The sequence below is a fragment of the Trachemys scripta genome, chromosome 22 (genome assembly GCF_013100865.1).
Source record: "Trachemys scripta elegans isolate TJP31775 chromosome 22, CAS_Tse_1.0, whole genome shotgun sequence".
Lineage (NCBI taxonomy): Eukaryota > Metazoa > Chordata > Testudines > Emydidae > Trachemys > Trachemys scripta.
Genome location: NC_048319.1, coordinates 13,472,397 through 13,497,266, shown reverse-complemented (window position 1 = coordinate 13,497,266; position 24,870 = coordinate 13,472,397). Strand labels below are relative to the sequence as shown.

General features: G+C 44.7%; 1 protein-coding gene across 7 annotated transcripts in view; it reads left to right on the top strand.

Annotated features, from left to right (window-relative positions):
* Positions 1-24,870, top strand: part of LOC117868781 (megakaryocyte-associated tyrosine-protein kinase-like) — a 116,629-nt gene that overhangs the window by 39,038 nt on the left and 52,721 nt on the right. For all 7 annotated transcript variants that reach the window (XM_034755002.1, XM_034755003.1, XM_034755006.1 and 4 more), the window contains exons 7-13: positions 4,210-4,441; positions 5,490-5,650; positions 7,153-7,272; positions 11,151-11,296; positions 14,915-15,053; positions 22,820-23,007; positions 23,852-24,023. In XM_034755002.1, coding sequence (XP_034610893.1) covers positions 4,210-4,441; positions 5,490-5,650; positions 7,153-7,272; positions 11,151-11,296; positions 14,915-15,053; positions 22,820-23,007; positions 23,852-24,023 — 1,158 coding nt within the window. The remainder of the gene's footprint in view (positions 1-4,209; positions 4,442-5,489; positions 5,651-7,152; positions 7,273-11,150; positions 11,297-14,914; positions 15,054-22,819; positions 23,008-23,851; positions 24,024-24,870) is intronic.

Here is a 24,870-nt window from a genome sequence, read left to right as displayed (position 1 = left end):
ATGTCTGATAACAGAGGATGCTGGTTTTCTAAAAATGTTCACAGTAGCTCACGGATATCCAGGGAACATTTCTGATTAAAAAAAGTTGAAGTAGAAATATATCCAACACGTCAAGATTTGATTGCAGTAGATGACCACAAAAGACTACAGACCCACGTTGCTTCAACACTAAGCATTGTACTTGGTACAGTAATACCAGAAATTCAGCTATCATAGAACCATGGGACTGGAAGGGACCTTGCAAAGTCATCTAGTCCAGTCCCCTGCACTCATGGCAGGACTAAGTATTATCGACCATCCCTGACAGGTGTTTGTCTAACCTGCTCTTAAAAATCTCCAATTATAGAGATTTCACAACCTTCCTTGGCAATTTTTTCCAATACTTAACCGCCTTAACAGGAAGTTGTTCCTAATGTCCAATCTAAACGGGGTTGGACTAGATAACCTCCTGAGGTCTCTTCCAACCCTAACCTTCTATGAGTCTAAACCACCCTTGCTGCATGCAGTTTAAGCTGATTGCTTCTTGTCCTATCCTGCAAGGTTAAGGGGAATAATTTTTCGCCCTCCTCCTTTTAACAACCTTTTCTATACTTGAAAACTGTTATCATGTCCCCTCTGTCTTCTCTTTCACAGACTAAAGAAACCCAATTTTTTCAATCTTCCCTCATAGGTCATGTTTTCTAGACCTTTTATCATTTTAGTTGCTCTTCTCTGAACTTTCTCCAGTTTGTCCACATCTTTCCTGAAATGTGGTGCCCAGAACTGGACACACTACTCCAGTTGAGGCCTAATCAGCGCGGAGTAGAACGGAAGAATTACTTCTCGTGTCTTGCTTACAACGTTCCTGCTAATACATCTCAGAATGATGTTTGCTTTTTTGCAACAGTGTTGCACTGTTGACTCCTAGTTAGCTTGTGGTCCACTATGACAACCAAATCTGTTTCTGCAGTACTTCTTCCTAGACAGTCTTTTCCCATCTTGTATGTGTGCAACTAATAGTTCTTTCCTAAGTAGAGTACTTTGCATTTGTCCTTATTGAATTTCATCTTGTTTTCTTCAGACCATTTCTCCAGTTTGTCCAGATCATTTTGAATTCTGATCCTATTCTAAAAAGCACTTGCAACCCCTTCCAGATTTGTATTGTCCACAGACTTTATAAGTGTACTCTCTATGCCATTATCTAAATCATTGATGAAGATATTGAACAGAACCAGACCCAGAACTGATCCCTGCAGGATCCCACTCGATATGTCCTTCCAGCTTGCCTGCGAACCACTGATAACTACTCTTCGGGAACGGTTATCCAACCAGTTATGCACCCACCTTATCGTAGCTCTACATAGGTCGTATTTCCCTAGTTTGTTTGAGAGAAGCTCGTGCAAGACCGTATCAAAAGCCTTACTAAAATCAAGATATTACCACATCTGCTCCTTCCCCCCATCCACAAGGCTTGTTACCTAGTCAAAGAAAGCTATTAGGTTGGTTTGGCACGATTTGTTCTTGACAAATCCATGTTGACTGTTATTTATAACCTTATTTTCTAGGTGTTTGCAAATTGATTGCTTAATTATTTGCTCCATTATCTTTCCTGGGTATTGAAGCTAAACTGACTGGTCTATAATTCCCTGTGCTGTCTTAAGAACATAAAAACGGCCATACTGGGTCAGACCAAAAGTCCATCTAGCCCAGTATCCTGGCATTGGCCACTGTCGGAAGACAGTTGCCCCAGAGGGAATGAACAGAAAAAATGATGAAGTGATCCATTCTCTGTCGTTCATTCCCAGCTTCTGGCAAACAGAGGCTAGAGACACCATCCCTGCTCATCCTGGCTAATAGCCATTGATGGATCTATCCTCCATTAATTTATCTAGTTCTTTTTTGAACCCTGTTATAGTCTTGGCCTTCACAACATCCTCTGGCAAAGAGTTCCACGGGTTGACTGTGTGTTATGTGAAAAAATACTTCCTTTTATTTGTTTTAAACCTGCTGCCTATTAATTTCATTTGGTGACCCCCCTAGTTCTTGTGTTAGGAGGAGTAAATACACTTCCTTATTTACTTTCTCCACACCAGTCATGATTTTATAGACCTCAATCATATCCCCCCTTAGTCATCTCTTTTCCAAGCTGAAAAGTCCCAGTCTTATTAATCTCTCCTCATATGGCAGCAGTTCCATACCCCCAATCATTTTTGTAGCCCTTTTCTGAACCTTTTCCAATTCCAATATATATATATTTTGAGATGGGACGACCACATCTGCACGCAGTATTCAAGATATGGCCATACCATGGATTTATATAGAGGCAATATAATATTTTCTGTCTTATTATCTATCCCTTTCTTAATGATTCCCAACATTCTGTTTGCTTTTTTGACTGCCGCTGCACATTGAGTGGATGTTTTCAGAGAACTATCCACAATGTCTCCAAGATCTTTCTTGAGTGGTAACAGCTAATTTAGACCCCATCGTTTTGTATGTATAGTTGAGATTGTTTTCCAATGTGCATTACTTTGCATTTATCAACACTGAATTTCATCTGCCACTTTGTTGCCCAGTCACCCAGTTTTGAGAGATCCTTTTGTAGCTCTTCACAGTCTACCTGGGACTTAATTATATTTAGTAGTTTTGTATCTTTTGCAAATTTTGCCACTTCACTGTTTACTCCTTTTTCCAGATCATTTACTAATACGTTGAATAGGACTGGTCCCAGTACAGACCCCTGGGGGACACCACTATTTACCTCTCTCCATTCTGAAAACTGACCATTTATTCCTACCTTTTAACCAGTCACCAATCCATGAGAGGACCTTCCCTCTTATCCCATGATAGTTTTTGTAGCCCTTCGCAGTCTGCGTGGGACATAACTATCTTGAGTAGTTTTGTATCATCTGCAAATTTTGCCACCTCACTGTTTACCTTATTTCTCTTTTTATAGATTGGCACTGTATTTGCCCTTTTCCAGTCCTCTGGAATCTCCACAACCTCCTGGGCAGGGTTAGGGGGGCAAAGTAGCGCCCCCACGCTGTTGCTCCTGGGCACCCCACCTTGGTGTTAATTGTTGGGGCTGCCAGCAGGGGTTGGGCCCTGCCCAGCTCTGGAGACACCTGGGCACAACACTGGAGGAGCAGACACCCAGTGAGTTCCCCACCTTCCCAGGGGTGGTGGGGCTCAGGCTTTGGAACTCCACCCTTGGGTGGCAGGCTCTGGCCTCGGGGCTTCGGGCTCTGGCTGCGTGGCAGCAGGCCCCAGGCTCCGGTGGCAGGGCTTCAGGCTCTAACCCCCCACTGCCACCCCTGACCCCCTATCCAGGGCTTAATTTGTCCCCGGGCTTGCCAGGGTTGAGTAAGTCTGCTGTGAAAAGTGATACTTGTATGTTTGTTAATATCACTTTTCACAATGGACTTACTAGCTAGCAATAAATAAATTTCAATGATTTGGACATGTCTATGTGCATATTTATTTGTTTTTCCTAAAGCTTAAGTAAGTATTTTAGGAAAAAGTGTGAGAGCGGCCACCAGCAAGAGTTGGTGGCCGCACTCTGAGGTTACCAAAAAAAATTTGAGAACCCGGATGTATTTCATCTTCTTTTTCTTCTTTCTCACCCTCCCTAGGAATGGTGACAGGCTTTTTGGGGCAACTCATGCTTAATGCAATTTGTTTTTCCTCTCAGTGAAATGATCTCTTTTGAAGATACCTTTTGAAGATACCTAGATACTGTTTTCTAGTTCTGATTCAGCTGGGAAGAGGAGGAGAGATTGTTTTTCATTCTTTGCTAAAGTCTCTACACTGAGACATTTTCCAACAACAGTTCTCCCTGATTACTTGCAAGTTCTGTAATCTGTTCAGAGAAGACCTGGCAGTTGAGGCACTAATGTCTGGTATGCTCTGCCATTCTATAGGCGTGCATGCCACCTGGTGGGAAAATAGTTTAACACTTTTTAAATATTTTGCTACGGAGTACTGCTCTGTCTTTCAGGACCTCCTACAAAATCGTAGATCTGTTATAAATATAATATTACAATGGAGCAATTCATCTCATGTGTGTTTGTAGTATCACTTTGTTTTGTTATATATTTTTATTGGGCGTGGAGATTACCCAGGTCTTTCTGTAAATTTATACACTTTACAAGGAAAAGTTTTGTAGTATTGCTGTTAACTTCCGTCCTTTTTTACTCCTGCTCTTTCATATGACCACTGCATGTATTTCAGGTTGTTAAATTGCATACTAAATTGGGGAAGCCCATCCCTTCAGTAGAGCCTGTAGTAGTGAACTCTGGTTCAGGTCCTACCATCGCTGCAGCAAGTAAGCCAGCTGCCCATGCCCCTACAGCTACATCTGTTCCATCAACAAAACCAACAGCTGTAGCAACTAACAGTGCAAGCAACATAAGCAAGCCAGTGCCAGCGAAGAAACCTGTTGCATCCAAGATAACATTTTCAGGTATGTCTCCTTAAAATCCATTTTTAACTGTCTTGTTTTTGATGTATTGTCTAAAATCCTTCACCTCCTATAGGAATGACAATTTGTTTAAAATGTATGATTCTTCCAAATGCTTGCAGGTGGGGCCTTTTCATGTTCCCATCATTATCCAGGAAAAACAACCCAAGGAAAAGTAATTGTACATCAAGCTCCTTAAATGACTTGAAAAAGGTTTTTTATTTTTTAACCCCTTGGCTTCTAAAATCTAAAACTGCTTTTGTCTTCTCCCTCTGCCTCCAAAAGTGTTCCAGAAACAGAACAGGGATTTTTGTATGTTTCTGTACAAATCTGATGGCTTCCATATTTGCTTATTTTTTTCTTTTGAATCCTGCTATGAGGAAATAGAGGGAGGGCTTCTGTCTGAAAGTTGCATTGCCTGGCTGTAGTATTTTAGCAGAATATCAAACACTGGCAATTATATGTTGTTGAAATCTGTAGAAATACTTTTTAATCTTGACATTAAACTGATTTTTTTTATATCTCACCATTGAGCCTTTGCCTCTTTAAATTTTTATATATTTAACTTAACCTTTAAGAACTGTAGTTATTGAAGTTCAGGTGTGTCACTTGTCTTTCAAAACAATTGCTACTATTACAAGAACTTCCTTATCTTTATAGTAGTCTAGTCTACTCATTCATAGTAGATGATGTTTGTTTTAAACTTAACTATTGGTCATAAGAGAGTGAAGACGTATAGTCTGAATGGAAGGCTGATAAGAAAAACTTCCACTTGACTATCCATGTCTAACTTTTAATTATTACTATAGATATGTGGTTTTTTTGGTGTCATAGAAATTGTATAGTGGAACCATAAATCTTATCCAGCTGTATTTTTGGCAGCTGCCATAATGACTACAGGACTAGCCAAGGGATATGTCATTTGGCATTATAAAGAGAAATTAACAATGACATGATGGATTTGTAATACAGGTGCTGATAATGAGGATAAGGATACTTTCACAGATTGTAAGAAATCAGGTTGGTTATTAATCCAGCTCTCTCTATTCAGGGACTAATAAACTTCAGGCAACAAGCATCAAATTGGAGGAAGTGAAGGTGATGCAACCAAAATCAGAGCTACAAAATGAACAGTCCACGCATGATGGCTCTGGGGATGGCCCAGGGGGTTTATTTGACGTACAACCTGTGGGACATGACTATGTGGAAGAGGTAATGCTTGATCACTTTTTTTCACAAATCACTCACAAGTATAGCTGTATAATGTCAGGTTTTGAAGTTCAAATATACTTAAAGCATGTGCAAGGGCCCTACCAAACTCATGACCATAAAAAACGTGTCACGGACCATGATATCTGAAACCCTATGACTCTGAAATTGACCAAAATGGGTGGTGAATTTGGTAGGACCATATTTCAGTATTTTCAACACTGAGCACCCTGAGAAAAATCATCTAGCTCAGTGGTCAGCAACCTTCAGCACGTGACCCATCAGGATAATCTGCTGGCGGGCTGCGAGACATTTTGTTTACATTGACCGTCCACAGGCACGGTCCCACGCGGCTCCCAGTGGCCACAGTTCGCTGTTCCCTGCAGCCACTGGGAGCTGCGAGGGGCCGTACCTGTGGACGGTCAACGTAAACAAAATGTCTCATGGCCCGCCAGTGGATTACCCTGATGGGGGCAGCATGCCGGAGGTTGCTGACCCCTGATCTAACTGCTGGCTTCATTCTGTGCCCTCCATTTCATCTGCTGTTGAATTACTGTGGCCCAATTTTCACATCTACATTTGAGCACCCAAATGCAGGATTTAGACAGCCTACTAAGGAGCCCTTGCTTGAGAACTTTGTCTCTGTCCTGCCTACATACAGTTCATGAGGCTGTGCCAAATATCAAAATTATTTGGTTATGTTAAACTATTAATGTTTTTAATTAGTCTTTAAAATGTTCCCTTGCTCTTGAATCCCCAGTTCTGTAGAATTGGATTGGAAATCAAGATTAAATTTCATCTGTATCACTTCCAGTGAAATTTTGTTTACTTCAGTGTTGTCCTGTTTCCCATCCTTGCTAAGATTATAAACAAATAGGAGATGAACAACAAACAGTTTTTAAAGTTTAAGAATCATTTATGCCTGGAGCCATGCCACCGTGAGCTGTTACATGGTTGAGAATCATGAGCTAACAAAGGTTGGGAACATCTTGGTGCTGCAAGAAGTGGTGGTGGTAGTTCTGATTCAGTAGATGATACTCTTTACTTTGAGCCATTACTGCACTAAAATCCTAACATGGTGCTAAGATGTGTTGTGCGGCTGGAGAGCCCACATTTCAGATGAGCCATAAAACTGAGATCCTGAACCATGTGTGTTCATGAAAGTTGTCATGGTGCTTTTCATAAGTGTTAATCCTAATGTTCAGGTTACATTTCTTTATACATGGGCTTATTCTGGGCCTCCCTAAATTTCTTCTACAGTTTAAATTGGATATTGTATCTTCTCTTCCGGTCCTAAACAACTATGTAATGTCACTGTGAGCTATTAAATAGATGCTGCGTCTTACCCAAGAGTTGACTGAATTTTAGTAATGGATAAATGCATATACTTTTAAGTTTGTAAAGTGCCTTAGGCTCCACTGGGATGTAAGGGTCTTCTTAAATGCAAGATAATTTTGTTGCCACAAAAAGTGCCTATAAATATTAAATTACATATTTTATCTCAGGTACGCAATGATGAAGGAAAAATGATCCGGTTTCACTGTAAGCTCTGCGAGTGCAGTTTCAATGATCCTAATGCCAAGGATATGCACCTGAAGGGGCGTAGGCATCGGCTCCAGTACAAGGTGTGAATGGGGACATCCTGTCGTGGTGCTGTACAAAGGGACTTGGATGGTAGTGGCTTCACTCTCGACTCCTAAAATAGAAGAAGGGGGAGAGATCAGTAGCTTATTTTGTAAAAAGCTTTTTCTAAATAGAAGAAGAATTCTATCAGATGTAAAAGCAAATGGAATGAGTCCAGAAAAATTTCTTGCAAACATTTTTTCCACCAAGAATTGTCCACTTCCAGATTCTCAGCTCTTACTATATTTAGCATCTCTGACTGAAAACTTTAATCTTCTTTTCCTAAAATTATAAAGGAAACTACCATAGATGGATGTTCAGTGCAGATAACTTAATGAAGGTGGTAACTGGTCTGAGTAGATTTTGTTGTAGGAAATAAATGTTTTCCAGCATCTTGTTAGCACTTAACAAATAGTAAGTTTAAGTTTCAAAATGAGTGTAAAATGAAACTAGATCTTGCATGTCTGAATGGAGATTTTCAAAACACCACTTTTACCATTTGTTTTGTATTTCATCTGGATGAAATTCTTGCTTTCTAAAGGAATAAAATAATATTGTATGAAGTCAAGTTAAATTACCAATTCAGCCTGTTCTTAGACATCCTGCTGGAATATGTTAACTCTAGAAAAGACGATTCCTAATGCTTTTTTTTTCTAATTAATAAATAGTTATACAAAAATTTTGGAAAATTATCCAATAGAACTAATTCCTGATCCCTCTCCCTTCCCTGTTGCTAATAGTTTCTTGAAGAGAGTAGCCATACCATCTCTCTCCCTCAGAGCAATTGTCTGGAATGAGTGTCTCCTCTTTCTGCCTTTAAGTGGGGCAGTAAACCATTTAGACATCCTTTTACAAGGAATATTGCAGTTCAGGCACCTGAAGCAGCGGTGGCCAACAATTTGCAGCTTCCCAGCACTAATTCAAAATGGATTGGTCAGTAGCAAAATTAGTCTTGCATAGCTATTTGGACATATATGAAGGTGCTTAGTGATCCTCTCTTCCAGGGAGGAGAGGGAAAGATCTTGTGGTCACTGGAGGCAACTTTAAAATCAGTAGTTAAAGATACTTATTCAGAGACTAACTGCTGAATTTCCCTGTCAGCCATTTACTCCCATGATATTAAAGGACAAGGCTACTTATACTCTCCATGCTTGCTCATCCCAGCAGGAGGTATTGCAAATGGGCTGTTGCTCCCGACTGTTCCCTCCTCCTTTAGTGAATGGCAGTCATTTTGCAAGCTTCATGTTACTGCCAAGGCCACAGTCACCCATTATTCTTATTCGTTAAAACAAACCCAGCAGAATCTGGTTTCCATGGAAGGAGCAAATTTTATTCAGAAACAGCCATTTAATGTCAAAAGGAATGTATCAAAAGCAAATGTATATTGAGTGTGGTGGGGGTTTTTTGTCCCATTATTAATATTATGGCATTGAGTCAAGTTTCCACATGCTCAGTCCATTGTTGGTAGCAGCTCTTCCCAAACTTGTTGTTACAAAAGAATTAGCTTTTGGTAAGGCTGACTTCCTAACAATCGGTGCCTTCTGTTCCAAAGGCGACAGTGGATTGCTATACTAAAGTTCTTGAAGTTGTAAGTAAGTGGCCAGTAGATGGTGACCTTGATTGGTGTTTCATGAAATGGAGTAATGATTTCATGAAATGGAGTAACTGTAGAAGATTGTCCCACCTCTACTTAACCATCCTGCACTGTAATCCAGGGAGTGATGTTATAGTACAAATTAACCATGAACCAGTGGACATGCCTGGGATTGATTTATTGTGTTTAATGATAAATCAGTTATTGGAATTATTAATGTGAAGCCAAAGTTGTTGCACAGACCACAAAGAATTGAATCCATCAAACTCAATTTGACTTTGGCAATTCAAGTGTCAGTGAATACAGTCACTGTTTATAGGCTTAAATCATTTGGTGGGTCTGAGTTCCTTATATCAGGATTCATCTTCACCATTTTAACTTCTTTCTTGCATTGGTTGACCTTAACATTGCATTTAAGCACTGATTGGCCCAGCTCTGTTTTAGGAGTATTTTTAGCGAACACACAGCATTTTACAAGCTTTGCAAGTACTATATGTTACAATATGTTGGGGGTGGTAAACACCACTTAAATCCAGCACAGAGGGACCTAAAAAGCATATTTTAAAATTCTTAGGTTAAAACCGCCTTAGGCTATCTTCAGTTGGTCTCTTTCAATGGCAAAGCATATTTGGCTATTGACCAATCGGTACATGGAGTATATTTTGTCATCTGGGCCTGTTCCAACTCCTGTTGAAATAACATTTCTTGGAAGCAAGTTTTAGGCTCTTTAGATCATTACCACCCCAAATTGTCCATTCCAACAAACAGAAATTGTTTTGAAGTCGTGCAATTGGTTAAGTCCAGAACTGGCTAATTCTTCTCTTACCAACATTTTGAAGCCTACAGAGAGTAAAAATATTTTGCCTTTTCATCCAAAAGTAACGAGCAGATTGCTCATTTACATTGACTATTAGCAAGACTTTAAAAAGCTCTGAGATGAAAAAACGTTCTGGTTGCCTATCCACATTTTTTTTTTTCTATTTTCAGTTACTCATGCTTTAATCAATCAAGGCTCTTTAGATGAGAACATGAGTTCTGTTTGCTAAGTGTTCACCTGTTCCTGCTACTTGTTCTTCGACTGAAATGACCATTTTCGTTTGCGCATAAGTATGCATGCATCCGATGAAGTGGGTTTTAGCCCACGAAAGCTTATACTCAAATGAATTTGTTAGTCTGTAAGGTGCCACAAGTACTCCTGTTCTTTTTGCTGATACAGACTAACACAGCTACCACTCTGAAACCTGTTACTTTTGTTTGTAGCATCTCTTCCACTACCAGCAAATGCAACATCAACAAACATTTGGTTGCTGTGGAAATGTTGCAAACAGCATTGATTTAAGATGAGAAAGAAACAGCAGAAAATAAAGAACTCATGTCCCATATTCAAGCAGATACACCTCTACCCCTATATAACGCTGTCCTCGGGAGCCAAAAAATCTTACCACGTTATAGGTGAAACCGCGTTATATCAAACTTGCTTTGATCTGCTCGAGTGCACAGCCCCCCCCCCCTTCCCCCGAGCACTGATTTACCGCATTATATCCGAATTTGTTATATCGGGTCGCATTATATCGGGGTAGAGGTGTATTTCTAATTTCAATGGGGCTGCATTAATATAAAGTCTGATTAGAAGAATTATTCTCAGAACATTGAAATGTACTTAATATTATCCCTGGGTTAGGCTTTTGAATATCGCTTTTGAAACATCTCAGGTTCAAAGCTTGAGTTTATGTGAAGCTGGAGACTTGGTCCCAGATTTTCAAACCTGGGTATTTCCATTTTGGGCTCCCTATTTAAGACACCTCGGACCTGATTTCAGAGGTGCTGAGTACCCATAAACTCCAGTTTACTTCATTGGGAGTTGCGGATGCTCATCTCTGAAAGTCAGGCCCCTTTTATTTAGGTGTTTAATTTTAGACATAAAAGTTTTTAAAAGTTGCTCTTGGGTTTTACTCTCTGTCTTAAATCTGTTTTGGATAGGTCTTTTTAGCAATTGATGCTGGGAGCTGGAAGAGTTTACAAAAAGGCTTCCTGGTTCTGGCGGTAGGGGTTTAAGTGTGTGGTACACCTCCCCATGGCTAATTCTCTTAATTAAGAAATGGTACAAATTATCCTTATACAACATGCCATCAAACAGTATCTAAAAACCCAAGTGTAATGTCAGGTTTATTAGTAACACTTTAATTATGGGACTACAGTAGTAGACTTTTTTTAAATATTGATATTCTACTAGCTTTGTGATAATGCTTTTAAGATTGTCTAAAATGTGTTGTAATTTCCTTGTAGAAGAAAGTAAACCCAGATCTACCAGTTGAGATCAAGCCCAGTAACCGAGCTCGGAAAATGCACGAGGAGAAGATGAAAAAGCAGAAACAGAAGGATATGATAAAGAGACGCAGAGAGGAAGAGCAGCGTTGGCACATGGAAATGAGGCAAGTCCTCCGTTGGAGATCACTTTCTCAGAAATGCGGATTTTATGGGATATTGCAGGATTCATACTTTCGTGTTAATTCACATCATCCATTGAGTTTTGCTAGTGCAAGGGCTCTCAATCTGTGGGTCAGGATATTGAAGGTGGTCACAGATCTGTTCTTCTTCCCTGTCTGTGCAACTGCTTTCTTGCTTAGCCACTTGCACGTTTTCTTCTTGAGATGCCAGAAAAACCCATGTGTTGACTTCTGTAGTGACAAAGGAACTGATGCAAAGGATTCTGGGCAGGTATTTGAGGAAAACTGGTTGTGAAAGCCTTAATGGATGGGAGATGGGCAAAGTAGTCAGATTGTTTATAGAGCTGTAGGAAGTAAAAGGTTGAAAAGCCCTGCCATAATAAAAAAGCTTATGATCTGACAGGAGTCTAAAGATGCTTTAGAGCTGTATCATCCAACACCATTGCCTCTACATAGGGAAAGTGAAGGCAGATGTGTTATCTTGTTCTCGCTGGCTGGTACTTTGCCCTTGCTCTAAGTGAACAGCATTTGAAGGGGAGGATCTAGGCCTGTTTTTACAATAAAGTGTTTGAAAGCAATGTAAGTTGAAGGAATTAGATGTTGGCTCATATTTTGCACTCACTTCTCTAGAGCAGGGATTCCCAAACTTTTTTCCCTGAGGCTCACCTGTGCAGCTGAAATAGGCACTACAGCCCACTATTAACATGCATCTGTCAGGGAGAGAGGGGTCCTGCAAGGCGTGTGTGGGCCCCTCACCTCAGCAGGGACCAGGGCCAGCAAGAGGGCAGAGGGGCCAGGCAGGTGCTCCCACCAACACCCTCCACCTCAGCAGCTTGCTGAGTGCTTTGAGCTCGTCACCTGGCAGCCCTGCCCTAGGCATCCACCCAGCACCCTAGCATGCCGCACAGGCACCCAGGGCTGGCCTTAGGGAAAATGGTGTCCTGGGCGAACTTGTATTTTGGCACCTCTGGACCTCACTGCCTCCCTGGGCTTCCCTCCTTGCCCCCACTGTTCTGCTCCCCCTCCCCCATTTGCCCTGTGCTCCCTTCCATGTCCTTGCAGCCGAGATCTGCCCCGTTCCTTACCTCTTGACCACGGCGGCTGGAAAATGGCAGCTGCTGACTGGGCGGCCCCCAACTCCGCCCAGGGCGGACCACCTGGGACTGTGTCGCGGACCACATTTGGGCTGTGGCCCACAGTTTGAGAACCACTGCAGTAGAGCACTAAGTGAAGTGGGAAGATGGATAGCTTTTGTAATGCCTCAGAGTACATACTGTATGTGCTCCGTGCCCTCTTTTTCTCCCCACCGTACCCAAGCCCCATTAAGTATTAGCAGATAGTGGGCATATGGCACTGGCAGTGCCACACCCAGCTGGAGGATGCCTCTAGATATTCCTGTGTAATGCATTTTGCATAGAATGGGTAGAAAAGGCTTCTTAAACTTTTTCTCTATCATCCATTCTTTGCAGAATCTTAACCTATTAATTCATTTAACTCACTGATATGCACTCATCTCTGGTGTGAAATACAGCAGCTGTTTAAACATTACACAGCAGAGCTAGGGCAGGAAATGAGAAGATCAGCAATCTCCAATTCTGCTTCTGGCTGCTTACACAGTTCAATCAAATGTGTTAATTTTCTTCATATTCTCCAGATGCACTCTTGCTAACCTGATCACAAATAACCATTAGAAGTTATTTGTTAACTTACATGTAGCATCATAGGCTTTTCCTGATCAGCTGGTCAGAGGACAGTGACCGTTTTCAGCCCAGAAGTACTTTAATACAGCAGTGCACAGACAATCCAGGAAGTTTTTGGAGAGTGTTGGGGACAGCTTCCTGGGGAAAGTGCTGGAGGAACCAACTAGGGGTCGTGCTGCTCTTGACCTGCTGCTTACAAACAGGGAAGAATTGTTAGGGGAAGTAGAAGTGGGTGGCAACCTAGGCAGCAGAGACCATGAGATGGTTGAGTTCAGGATCCTGAGAAAAGGAAGAAAGGAAAGCAGCAGAATACGGACCCTGGACTTCGACTCCCTCAGGGAACTGATGGGCAGGATCCCCTGGGAAGCTAATATGAGGGGGGAAGGAGTCCAGGAAAGCTGGCTGTATTTTAAAGAAGCCTTATTGAGGGCGCAGGAACAAACAATCCCGAAGAGTAGAAAGAATAGCAAATATGGCAGGCGACCAGCTTGGCTTAACACTGAAATCTTCGGTGAGCTCAAACTCAGAAAGGAAGTTTACAAGAAGTGGAAACTTGGACAGTTGACTAGGGAGGAGTATAAAAATATTGATAGAGCATGCAGGGGTGTAATCAAGAAGGCCAAGGCAGAACTGGAATTGCAGCTAGCAAGGAATGTGAAGGGTAATAAGGGTTTCTACAGGTATGTTAGCAACAAGAAAGCGGTCAGGGAAAGTGTGGGATCCTTACTGAATGAGGGAGACGACATAGTGACAGATGATGTGGAAACAGCTGAAGTACTCAACGCTGTTTTTGCCTCGGTCTTCACAGACAAGGTCAGCTCCCAGACTACTGCACTGGGCAACACAGTATGGGAGGAGGTGAGCACCCCTCAGTAGTGAAAGAACTGGTTAAGGACTATTTAGAAAAGTTGGACGTGCACAAGTCCATGGGTCCACATCTAATGCAGCCAAGGGTGCTGAGGGAGTTGGCTGATGTGATTGCAGAGCCATTGGCCATTATCTTTGAAAATTCATGGCAATCAGGGGAGGTCCTGGACAATTGGAAAAAGGCAAATATAATGCCCATATTTAAAAAAGGGAAGAAAGAGAACCTGGGGAACTACAGACCGGTCAGCCTCACTTCAGTCCCGACACAATCATGGAGCAGGTATACAGGGAATCCATTTTGAAGCACTTGGAGGAGAGGAAGGTGATCAGGAACAGTCAACATGGATTCACCAAGGGCAAGTCATGCCTGACCAACCTGATTGCCTTCTATGATGAGATAACTGACTCTGTGAATATGGGGAAAGCGGTGGATGTGATATATCTTGACTCTATTCAACACTGGTGAGGCCACACCTGGACTATTGCGTCCAGTTTTGGTCCCTCCCGCTACAGAAGGGATGTAGACAAATTGGAGAGAGTCCAGCGGAGGGCAACGAAAATGATCAGGGGGCTGGGGCACATGACTTACGAGGAAAGGCTGAGGGAACTGGGCTTGTTTAGTCTGCAGAAGAGAAGAGTGAGGGGAGAACTACCTGAAGGGGGGTTCCAAAGAGGATGGAGCTAGGCTGTTCTCTGTGATGGCAGATGACAGAACAAGAAGCAATGGTCTCAAGTTGCAGTGGGGGAGGTCTAGTTTGGATATTAGGAAACACTATTTCACTAGGAGGGCGGTGAAGCACTGGAATGGGTTCCCTAGGGAGGTGGTGGAATCTCCATCCTTAGAGGTTTTTAAGGCCCAGCTTGACAAAGCCCTGGCTGGGATGATTTAGTTGGTGTTGGTCCTGCTTTGAGCAGGGGATTGGACTAGATGACCGCCTGAGGTCTCTTCCAACCCCAATATTCTATGATCCTGATGCAGTTCATCTTTGCTTGATGTAACTGTACCACCTTTTTTAAAAAATCTCTTTCCATTCAGGCGCTATGAAGAGGAAATGTACTGGCGGCGGGTAGAGGAAGAGCAGTTATACTGGGAAGAGCAGCGGCGTCGGATGGCTGCAGACTGGCATCCACCCCCACTTATGGGCAGACCTGGCATGCCAGTTCCTCCTCTCTTGGTGGGTAACCCTTGATTCAGTTCCTGGAAGGAGCAATGTGAAAGTCTGGCATCTTTAAACTCTGTTTCAAGGCTAGAATGTGTGTTCCCTTGTGTATTCTTTGAGTATTGTAGGATTAATCTTATGCGTCTCCTAAAAACCCATCACCAGAATTTGGAATTGGTAATGGACACAGATTAACTCTTTTAGTTGGTTGCAGCATTTTCGACAAATGCATGTTTGAAATGTTGGACTGCTTGGCAGGGTAAACATATAAACTTCAGATTACTAACTTGTTGTTTATACTATGCAGCCCGAAGGGTACGATTTGCCTGCCCTGTCCTTCTGTTCAGCAACAAAATGCGACTTGAAAATAGTTGTGTCCTCTTAACCCCCTATGCCTAAATTCTTGCGCCTCTTCAATTTTTATCACACCTACATTCTGCATATCTTGCCCTGCACCCAGACACTCACCCTTTCTTTTAAAATCTTTATTTTATATTAGGGCAAGAGAGCACCATGTGATTGCGCATGTGCGCATGCACCCCCACTTGAGATGTGCTGCAAGAATTCCATATGGCAGTGCCCTACCTGGGACTTGAGTGGGTGGTGCATTACAGTAGCAGGAGATAAAATATGCATGTGTGAAAATTCACTTTTTAAATTAGAAAAATTACTAGCCAGCCTTGCTAAATACTTTGTAATGTAATCTGTCTGTACGTTTACACATGTCCCATTTATGTGCAGGTTACTAAAGTGATGGTTGTCACGTACAAAACCCCTGTACAGTGAGCTGCGTTTTCTTCTTATACTTTCCTAGTCCTTTTCAAACCATTTAACAAGCATTTTTCAGGCGGTCTGACCTGGAGGTCAGATTCCTTTTTGTTTGATTCTCTGAGGCAGGCTTTAGTAAATAGGGGTTTTTGTTGTAAACATAAGCATATAGCTCTAGACTGACCTTTCCACCACAATAGATGCTCTTTTTCCTGCCCTCAGTGACCACTTCCATTTAACCATACTACTCCTTTGCTTTTTAAGGTTGCGTCTATATTAGTGCACCTCTCATGGAACCTTATTTATCTTAATCACTGGAACCTGGGAGGCTTATTTACAGCTCTCGCTGAATCTTCTTAGACTAATCTGTCTATACTGGCTGGGTATGAGGTATGGTGTCACTCTGTGCCAAGCCACCTGATATGTTTTTAAAAAGAGATTTTTACAGAGTGCCACATGTGGGGATCTGATTAGTGATTGGTTCTATACTCGCTGCTGGGATTGGGAGGTCTTTATAGTCAATGTGAATACAGCATAACTTGAGAAAGCTGACTAGGAAAACGCATGAGATTGCTCATTAACCACTGCAGCTGGAGAACTTGGAAAATCACTTGTTAGTATAAATTTAAGCTCCCTCTACTAATGTCTTGGTCCTGCTCCTGTGCCATATACTAATCATCCTGCAACTGCATCGAGCCTTTCATCCAAATGAATCTTCAAATTCCCTTACTTTTACAAATTCACTGATGTAGCACTCATATTCGTTACCTTGCGCAGCATTGAAACATACCCTCCTCTAGGTTGGAACATGACAACTGTTCAGTGCATAACAATGCTGCACAACACTTCAGGATAGGAAGTGAAAAATATCTTATCCTGTTGAAATTACAGAGGTAATTGAGGGAGGGAGAATGTAACTACCTAAATTGGAATTTGATCTGGCCACAGGGCACAGATGGTGTTGTGGATTCATTACATGTGGTCAGGACATTAGCTTTTAAAGTCTGATTTACAAAACTTCACCTGGAATCCAGCAACCCGAAATGCTGTGACAGAGCATTAGTGCAAAACTAATTCAGAGGGAAGAACACCGCCTATTGACCCTCACTTTCTGCAGCAGCTAAGTTTTTTTCGTATTGCTTTTCTAGTCTGACCCTTTGAGACTTGACAAAATTCCAGTTGCTTGCTGGAATTTCTTTGCTTTAATTGTTTTCACATAGTCTTCTGCATCTGTTCATGTAGTTATGAGCGTGTATAGGATGTCTACTAGTGATGGCATTGCTAAGAATTTTTTTCATTCTTCGAATGCTTGCTCATGTTAATTCCATTCTAGGTGTGGGCGCACCCATGTGCGCGGCCATCGGAGATTTTTGCCTTACATTTTTTGCTGTGGCGCCTCCTGGAGTGCTGCTCTTATGCCGCGGTATATCAGGCGTCGCCGGCCCTGCACCCTCCCAGTTCTTTCTTACTGCTTGTGGTGGTCAGTCAGAGCGCCTCTGTCCCTTGCTTCGCAAGTGGCCATCAGTTCCTTTCCTGTTTTAGCCTTGTTGTAAATAGTTCTATGGTTTCTTAGTAGATAAGTAGTTGTTAAGTGTTCAGTTAGTGTGGGGCCCAGCGGGGATCGGGTGGGCCTCACACAAGTCGAGCGAGCACCACTGGTCTCCAGAGCCAAGGCAGAGCCCTAGGTTGCCACGCTCTTGGTCTCCGCAGCCCAGGTCTCTGACCCGTCATTACCAAGCATCGGTACCATGTTCTCAGTCCCCATCTTCACGCCAGAGTTCTCCCAAGCATAGATGATCTCCCTGGTACCGGTCCGAGTCACGCCATTGATCGCCGAGACCTCGAGGCCGGTACCGACATGATGACACTCTCCCTACTCCCAGCACTGACCAGAACGCTCCCAGCATTGGTCGTTGGTAGCCCCCAGGCCTGGCCATGGTCACTGGAGGGCGACGACTTCTCTGGATTGAAGGCACAGTTCAGCCCCTTGCCCAGGCAGCAATGGGAAGGGGCTCTGGAGGGCGCGTCTATGGCATCGGGGCCGGCCTGGCAGCAAGGCCAAGGGCTGACCCAATGGCCTTATTGGAATGCCTGAGGGTTCTCATTATGCCATTGACCTACTCTCGCCAACTCTCGGTCACCACATCGGAGAGGCCGAAGTTGGTACCCATTGCACCATCAGCACTCCCACTCCAAGGCCACCCTCCCCGTTGGGGGAAGATGCCGGCGGGCCTCCCCCATTGGTCCAATCATCATCCTTTTCCCTGGGTGAAGTGGTGACAGGCCCCTCCAGAGTTAGCGCATGGGGCGATTTTAAGGAGCATTAGGTGCTGCTCCATAGGGTGGCTTTGAACTTGGGCCTCAAGGCAGAGGAGATGGAGGAGCAGGCGGACACATTGTTCAATGTGCTTTTGGTGGCCACCCCAGCCTGGGTCGCACTCCAGGTACATGAGGAGCTCCTGGACATTGCAAGTCCATCTGGCAAACTTGTCCTCTATTCCGTCCACGTCTAAAAGAGCGGAGAAGTAGTACTTCGTCCCTGCGAAAGGGTTCGAGTACTTGTACAGCCACCCGCCACAAGGATCGTTGGTCATGTCAGTGGCCAATGAGAAAGATAAGCAGGGCCCCACCAGTTCCACCCCTAAAAATAAAGATGCTAAGAGGTTGGACTTGTTTGGTCGCAAGATTTATTCTATGGCCAGCCTCCAGTTTCGGGTGGCGGACCACCAGACCCTCTTGGGCCATTACAATTTTAACTTATGGGACTCCCTACTCAAGTTCAAAGACTCCATGCCCCAGGAGGTGGCCCAGGAGTTTGCAACTCTGGTGGAGGAAGGCACCGTGGCGGCTTGGTGCTCCCTCCAAATGACCTGGGATGCGGCCGATTCAGCTGCCCGGGTGGTTACCTCAGCGGTGGTTATGAGGCGCAGTTCCTGGCTCCAGACCACGGGCCTGTCCCAGGAGATGCAGGCCTTCATTCAGGACCTCCCATTTGATGGTGTAGATCTGTTCTCTGACCAGACGTAAACGCAGCTGTACGGCCTTAAGGACACAAGGGTGAATTTCCGCTCTCTGGGGATGCATACTCCTCAGGTGTCGAGACAGCCATTCCAACCTCCACCACCTCCATGACAGTGGCAGCCTCATCATGGACCTACAAGAAAGTGGGACACCGGGTTTAGCCACTGCCGCCACTTGTTGTCCCACTCCCCTGCGCAGCCTGGCCGGTGAAGCACCAAGGAGGTCAGAAGCACTCATCTTGAGGGTGTGTCTGGGAGCGACACACCAGCCATCTGTCTGGATCCTTCCCACCCTTTTCTTGATCTCCTCTCCCCTTATTGTTTGGCATGGTCCAGGGTGACATCGGACCACTGGGTCCTGGACATAATTGCTGGGGGCTATACCCTGTAATTCTTGGTCAACTTGCCTTCTCGCCCCCGTTCTTCCTGTCCCCCCTTTTCCCCGTCCCTCTTCAGGGACCCTTCTCGTGAGCATCTCCTCGTTCAGGAGGTCAAGAAGTTCCTGGGCTTGGGGGCTGTGGAGGAGGTTCCTCAGGACATGGAAAGAAGAGGCTTCTACTCTTGTTACTTCCAAAGTCCAAAGTGGGCCTCAGACCCATCCTGGACCTGCATGGCCTCAAGAAGTCACTCAAGAAGTTGAAGTTCCGCATGGTCTCCCTGGCCTCCATCATCTCTTCCCTGCATCCAGGAGACTGGTACGCGCTCTCGACTTAAAGGATGCATACTGCTTTGTCTCCATATTCCTGGGACACAGACGGTTCCTGTGCTTCATTGTGGCCGGGCAGCACTTTCAGTTCACGTTCCTACCTTTTGGCCTGTTCTCGGCCCTCAGGGTGTTAGCGAAATGTTAGCGCCAGTGGCGGCTTACCTCAGGCATCGCCGGGGTGTGTGTGTCCAGATCTTTTCATATCTCAATGACTGGCTTATCAAGGGCAGGTACAAAGGAGCTTCGATCTGGTGCGTTCCACCTGCAGCGACCTGGGCCTGTTGATAAACGCAGAAAAGTCCACGTTAACACCAGTCCAATGCATAGAGTTTATTGGAGCGGTCCTCGACTCCACACGAGCCAGGGCCTTCCATCCCGAAACACATTTTCAGGCCATAGCAGGCTTAATCCCCCACATGCAAGCCCACCCACTCACTACAGCCCACCTGTGTCTGCGACTGTTGGGCCACATGTACATACGTGGTCAGCCATGCCCTTCTTCATATGAGGCCTCTGCAAACGTGGCTGTCCTTGGTTTACATTCTCAGCAGACACCTCCTAGACCGAGTAGTCACAGTAACAGTCCCTATCCTGCTGTCGTTGGCCTGGTGGCAGGACCCCAAGTTGGTGCTCCAAGGAGTTCCCTTTGCGTCCCTGACCCCATCGCTCACCCTGGTCTTGTATGCTTTGCATCTGGGATGGGGAGCCCACCTGGGCGAGCTCATAAGAAACTTAAGAACATAAGAATGGCCATACTGGGTCAGACCAAAGCTCCATCCAGCCCAGTATCCTGTCTACTGTCAGTGGCCAATGTCAGGTGCCCCAGAGGGAGCGAACATAACAGGTAATGATCAAGTGATCTTTCTCCTGCCATCCATCTCCACCCTCTGACAAACAGAGGCTAGGGACACCATGCCTTACCCATCTTGGGTAATAGCCATTAACGGACTTAACCTCCATGAATTTATCTAGTTCTCTTTTAAACCCTGTTATAGTCCTAGCCTTCACAACCTCCTCGGGCAAGGAGTTCCACAGGTTGACTGTGCGCTGTGTGAAGAAGAATTTCCGTTTATTTGTTTTAAATCTCAACATCCCGGGTCATTGGTTACAATCCAGTCTGGCCCTCCACATCAATGTAAGGGAGCTCAGGGCGGTTCGACTGGCCTGACAGGCTCTCTTGCCCCACCTGAAGGGCAAAGTGGTACAGTCCTGATGGACAGTACTGCCACGGTATATTACATCAACTGGCAGGGCGGCACCAGATCTTCAGCCCTTTGTCAATAAGTGCTCAGTCTCTGGGACTTTTTGCGTGAGGAACGCCATTCACTCGGTGGCCGCCCATCTGCCAGGGGCCAAAAATGTCTTGGTGGATCGTCTCAGCAGAATCCTGTCATCTTGCCATGAAGGCTCGCTCCATCTGGAGGTAGTCAGCCTGATCTTCTGCAGGTGGGGGTTTCCCCAGGTGGACCTGTTCGCGTCCAGGCAGGAAGTACCACGTGCTCTGCTCTTTGCAGAGCATGGACAAGGGCTCCCTGTCGGATGCCTTCCTGATCTCGTGGTCTGGAGCGCTGACGTACGTCTTCCCGCCCATGCCCTTGATCCACAGGATCCTCCTGAAGGTGAAGCAAGACAAGGCCAAGGTCATCCCTGTAGCCTCGTCAGCATTGATTCGGCATGCTGCTGAGTCTGTTGGCAGCCACCCCCGTGCAGCAGCCTCTTTGACCAGATCTGCTGTCCCAGAACCATGACAATCTGCTGCATCCAAACCTAGCGGTGCTGCACTTGACAGCCTGGCTGCTGCGCGGGTGAGTGGAGAGGAACGATGGTGTTCCGCCGGTGGCCAGCAAGTCCTGCTGGGCAGCAGGAAGCCTTCCACCCGAGCTACCTATGTAACTAAGTGGAAGGAATTTGCGTGTTGGGCCTCGGATTGTCACATCTGTGTGGAGGAGGCCCCACTGCAGGACATCCTGGACTATCTGCTGCACCTAACGCTCCAGGGCTTCTCGCTGTCTTCGGTCAAGGTTCACCTGGTGGCCAGTTTGGCGTTCCATTCTCCATTTCAAGGCAGGTCGGTCTTCGCCCACCCTATGACAGCACAGTTTCTGAAGGGCCTGGAGTGTCTCTACCCATATGTTGGGGATCCAGTACCCCCTTGGGACCTGAATCTTGTGCTGTCACCGCTCATGTGTCCCCCCCCCCTTCAAGCCTCTAGCTTCCTGCTCTCTCCTGCTTCTCTCCTGGAAGGTTTCCTTCCTAGTCGCCATAACTTCAGCCTGTTGAGTATCCAAAATCAGAGCGCTAACATCTGAACCACCTTACGTGGCCTTCTATAAGGACATGGTTCAGCTGCGTCTGCATCCGGCCTTTCTGTCCAAGGTCATCTCCTAGTTCTATATTGGTCAAGACATATGCTTGCTGGTCCTCTGTCCTAAGCTCCATGAGACAGATGAGGAACGCAGTTTGCATACCCTGGATGTCAAATGCGCTCTGGCCTTCTACATAGACAGAATGAAGCTGTTCTGTAAGCCTACGCAGCTGTTTGTGGCAATTGCAGACAGGATGAAAGGTTGCCCTGTGTCTCCTCAAAGAATGTCATTGTGGATCACGGCCTGTATCCGCTACTGCTACAAGCTAAGGAATCTGCCCCCCACCGCCGATATTGATGGCTCATTCGATTAGGGCGCAGGCGTCTTTGGCAGCCTTCCTTGCTCAGGTGCCGATCCAGGAGATCTGTCTGGCTGTGACCTGGTCATCTGTCCACACATTCGCTTCACACTGTGCATTGACCCAGTAAGCTCAGAATGTCGCTGGCTTCGGCAGAGCTGTGCTACAAGCTGCATGACAGTGAACTCTGGGCCCACCTCTATTGATACTGCTTGTGAGTCACCTAGAATGGAATCGACATGAGCAGGCACTCGAAGAAGAAAAAACGGTTACCTACTTTTCGTAACTGTTGTTCTTCAAGATGTGTTGCTCATGTCCATTCCATTACCCGCCCTCCTGCCCCTCTGTCAGAATGTCGGCAAGAAGGAACTGAGACGGCGCAGGGCTGGTGGTGCCTGATATACTGTGGCATGAGCGCGGCACTCTAGGGAGCACCACAGCCAGCCCTATGGATACCGTTAAGGCAAAAATCTCCTCTGACTGCACACGTAGGCGCGCGCACACCTAGAATGGAATGGACCTGAGCAATGCATCTCGAAGAACAACAGTTATAAAAGGTAGGTAACCGTTTTTAATTCTTCTCAGCCCCCAGATGGAAGTAAAGTTTATTTTCCGTTTCTCAGCCTACTAGACGTCCAGACTCTTCTGATGACCGTCACATCATGACAAAACACTCTAGCATCTACCCAACAGAAGAGGAGCTGCAGGCCATCCAGAAGGTCGTCTCCCATTCTGAACGTGCTCTTAAGCTCGTCTCTGATTCATTGACAGAGCAAGAATCTGACAGAGAAGAAGATGATGAAGAGAGGGGGTAACAAACTTGCATAGACTCTTTCCATAGGTAGTTGCTGCAGTATTGTGGCAAGATGAGGTTGACACTTTTGGAGTGCTGGGGAAGTCATCATTCCAGAATAGCTGCAGTGTCTGTCGAAGGGGTTGGATAAAGAGGCCACATCAGCAAAATGAGAGTTTAAAAATGGCAAAAATGAATCCTCTCCTCACTCTCATTTGTGCATCTATATTTTGTTTGCCTAAACATTAGTGAGGGTAGAGATCGCAGAGCTTGCGATACATACAGAATTGGCTTCCTTACTTACTGGCTTTAAATTCTGTTTTCTGTCCTGCAGCACTGATTGAAGCTAGATTAAAAAGGGTTATAGTAATGTCCAATTCCTGCAGAAAATGTTCCAGCTGTCCACAGCTGTGACACCACTTGGCACTTAATAGTCACTTCAAAAGTAATAAAACAAAAATAGTCTCCCCTCTGAACAGTTAGACATGGGGTGGTAGTGAAATCTTTACGCTATTTCAGTGTAATAGTTTAAATAAGAGTTCTGGAGAGTTCTTGTATTTAGATTTAAGTTAAAGGTTTCAAAATTACAATCAAAAGGCAAACGTGTAACTCATAGTGGACCTACCACTAAAGTTGCTTCAATGAATTTGTGCTGCAGCAGAATCAAAGAATTGCATGGAGATTTCAGTGTCTTTCTGTTTTAACAAATACAGTGCAGCAATTTACTTCAGGAGCAATATTGTTAATTGCCTTTTAGTTCTGCTTTTCAGATATTTTGGGGCTCCCTGTGATAGATTTTAAGGCTCAGATTCAATGTAGATAGCTCTGTTTGATGTTTTCCCACAACTTCTCTCCTCAACAGGAAAGCAGAAACTGCACCCCGAATTCTGAAAGGTGTAATGCGAGTTGGCATTCTGGCAAAAGGGCTTCTGCTCCAAGGAGACAGGAATGTTCATCTTATCCTACTCTCTGCCCAGAAACCTACACACACCCTCTTAAAGAACATCACAGAGCAGCTGCCCAAGCAGCTTTCAGTAAGAGTGGATCCTCCTTCGTTTCTGATTTCTAATGACAATTTCTCCTTTGCTATTTGTCAGGAAAAAGGATCCCTAGAGCATAGAACAATCCAGTACTGCTTATTGAAGATTAACAATATCCTAGGCTATGTACAAAACAAAATAGAAAAGACAGTTCCTGTGCTTAGCAACAGGCATTGTAACAGGGAACGTGTGCTGGGTTTTTTCTGCATTCCATCTCAAAATGTCAATTTCCATTCTAGTAGTAGGTAGCATAGTGGCATGCTGCACTTGGTTTGGATGTCTTAGTTCAGTCCTTACAGGCTCTTACATCACAAAGCCAATACAGTTTTTGGCATAATTTGCATGATGGGACAATCTGCTCAGGAAAGTCTGAGGACTAGAATGACAGAGTTGCATATCAAGTTTGAGGTGCACTGGTAGGGCTATGAGAAAGCCTGGCCAGTAAGGGCCTACTGCAAAAAAAGGGTATGCTGCCTATTATATATGTTTGTAGGGTTGTAGCTGGCGTGCTGGTCCCAGGATATATGAGAGACAAGATAGGTGATATTTTTTTATTGGACCAACTTCTGTTATGGAAGGGACTAAATTTCAAGCTACACACAGCTCTTCCTCAGGTCTGGAGAAGGTAGACGGTGTGTCTGAGCTAAATACAAGGTGAGACAGATTATTAAGCGTAAGAGGTTCACATATGCTGTAGGAGACAGCAGTTTAAGGAATTGGGCAATTAAAGGTTAGCAGGCAGCAGAGTGTGTTACAAATTACTATAATAAACCATGAAACCAGTGTCTTTGTTAATTCATGGTTTTTAGCGTCCAGCAGAGTTATGAATTTAAGCTCCTGG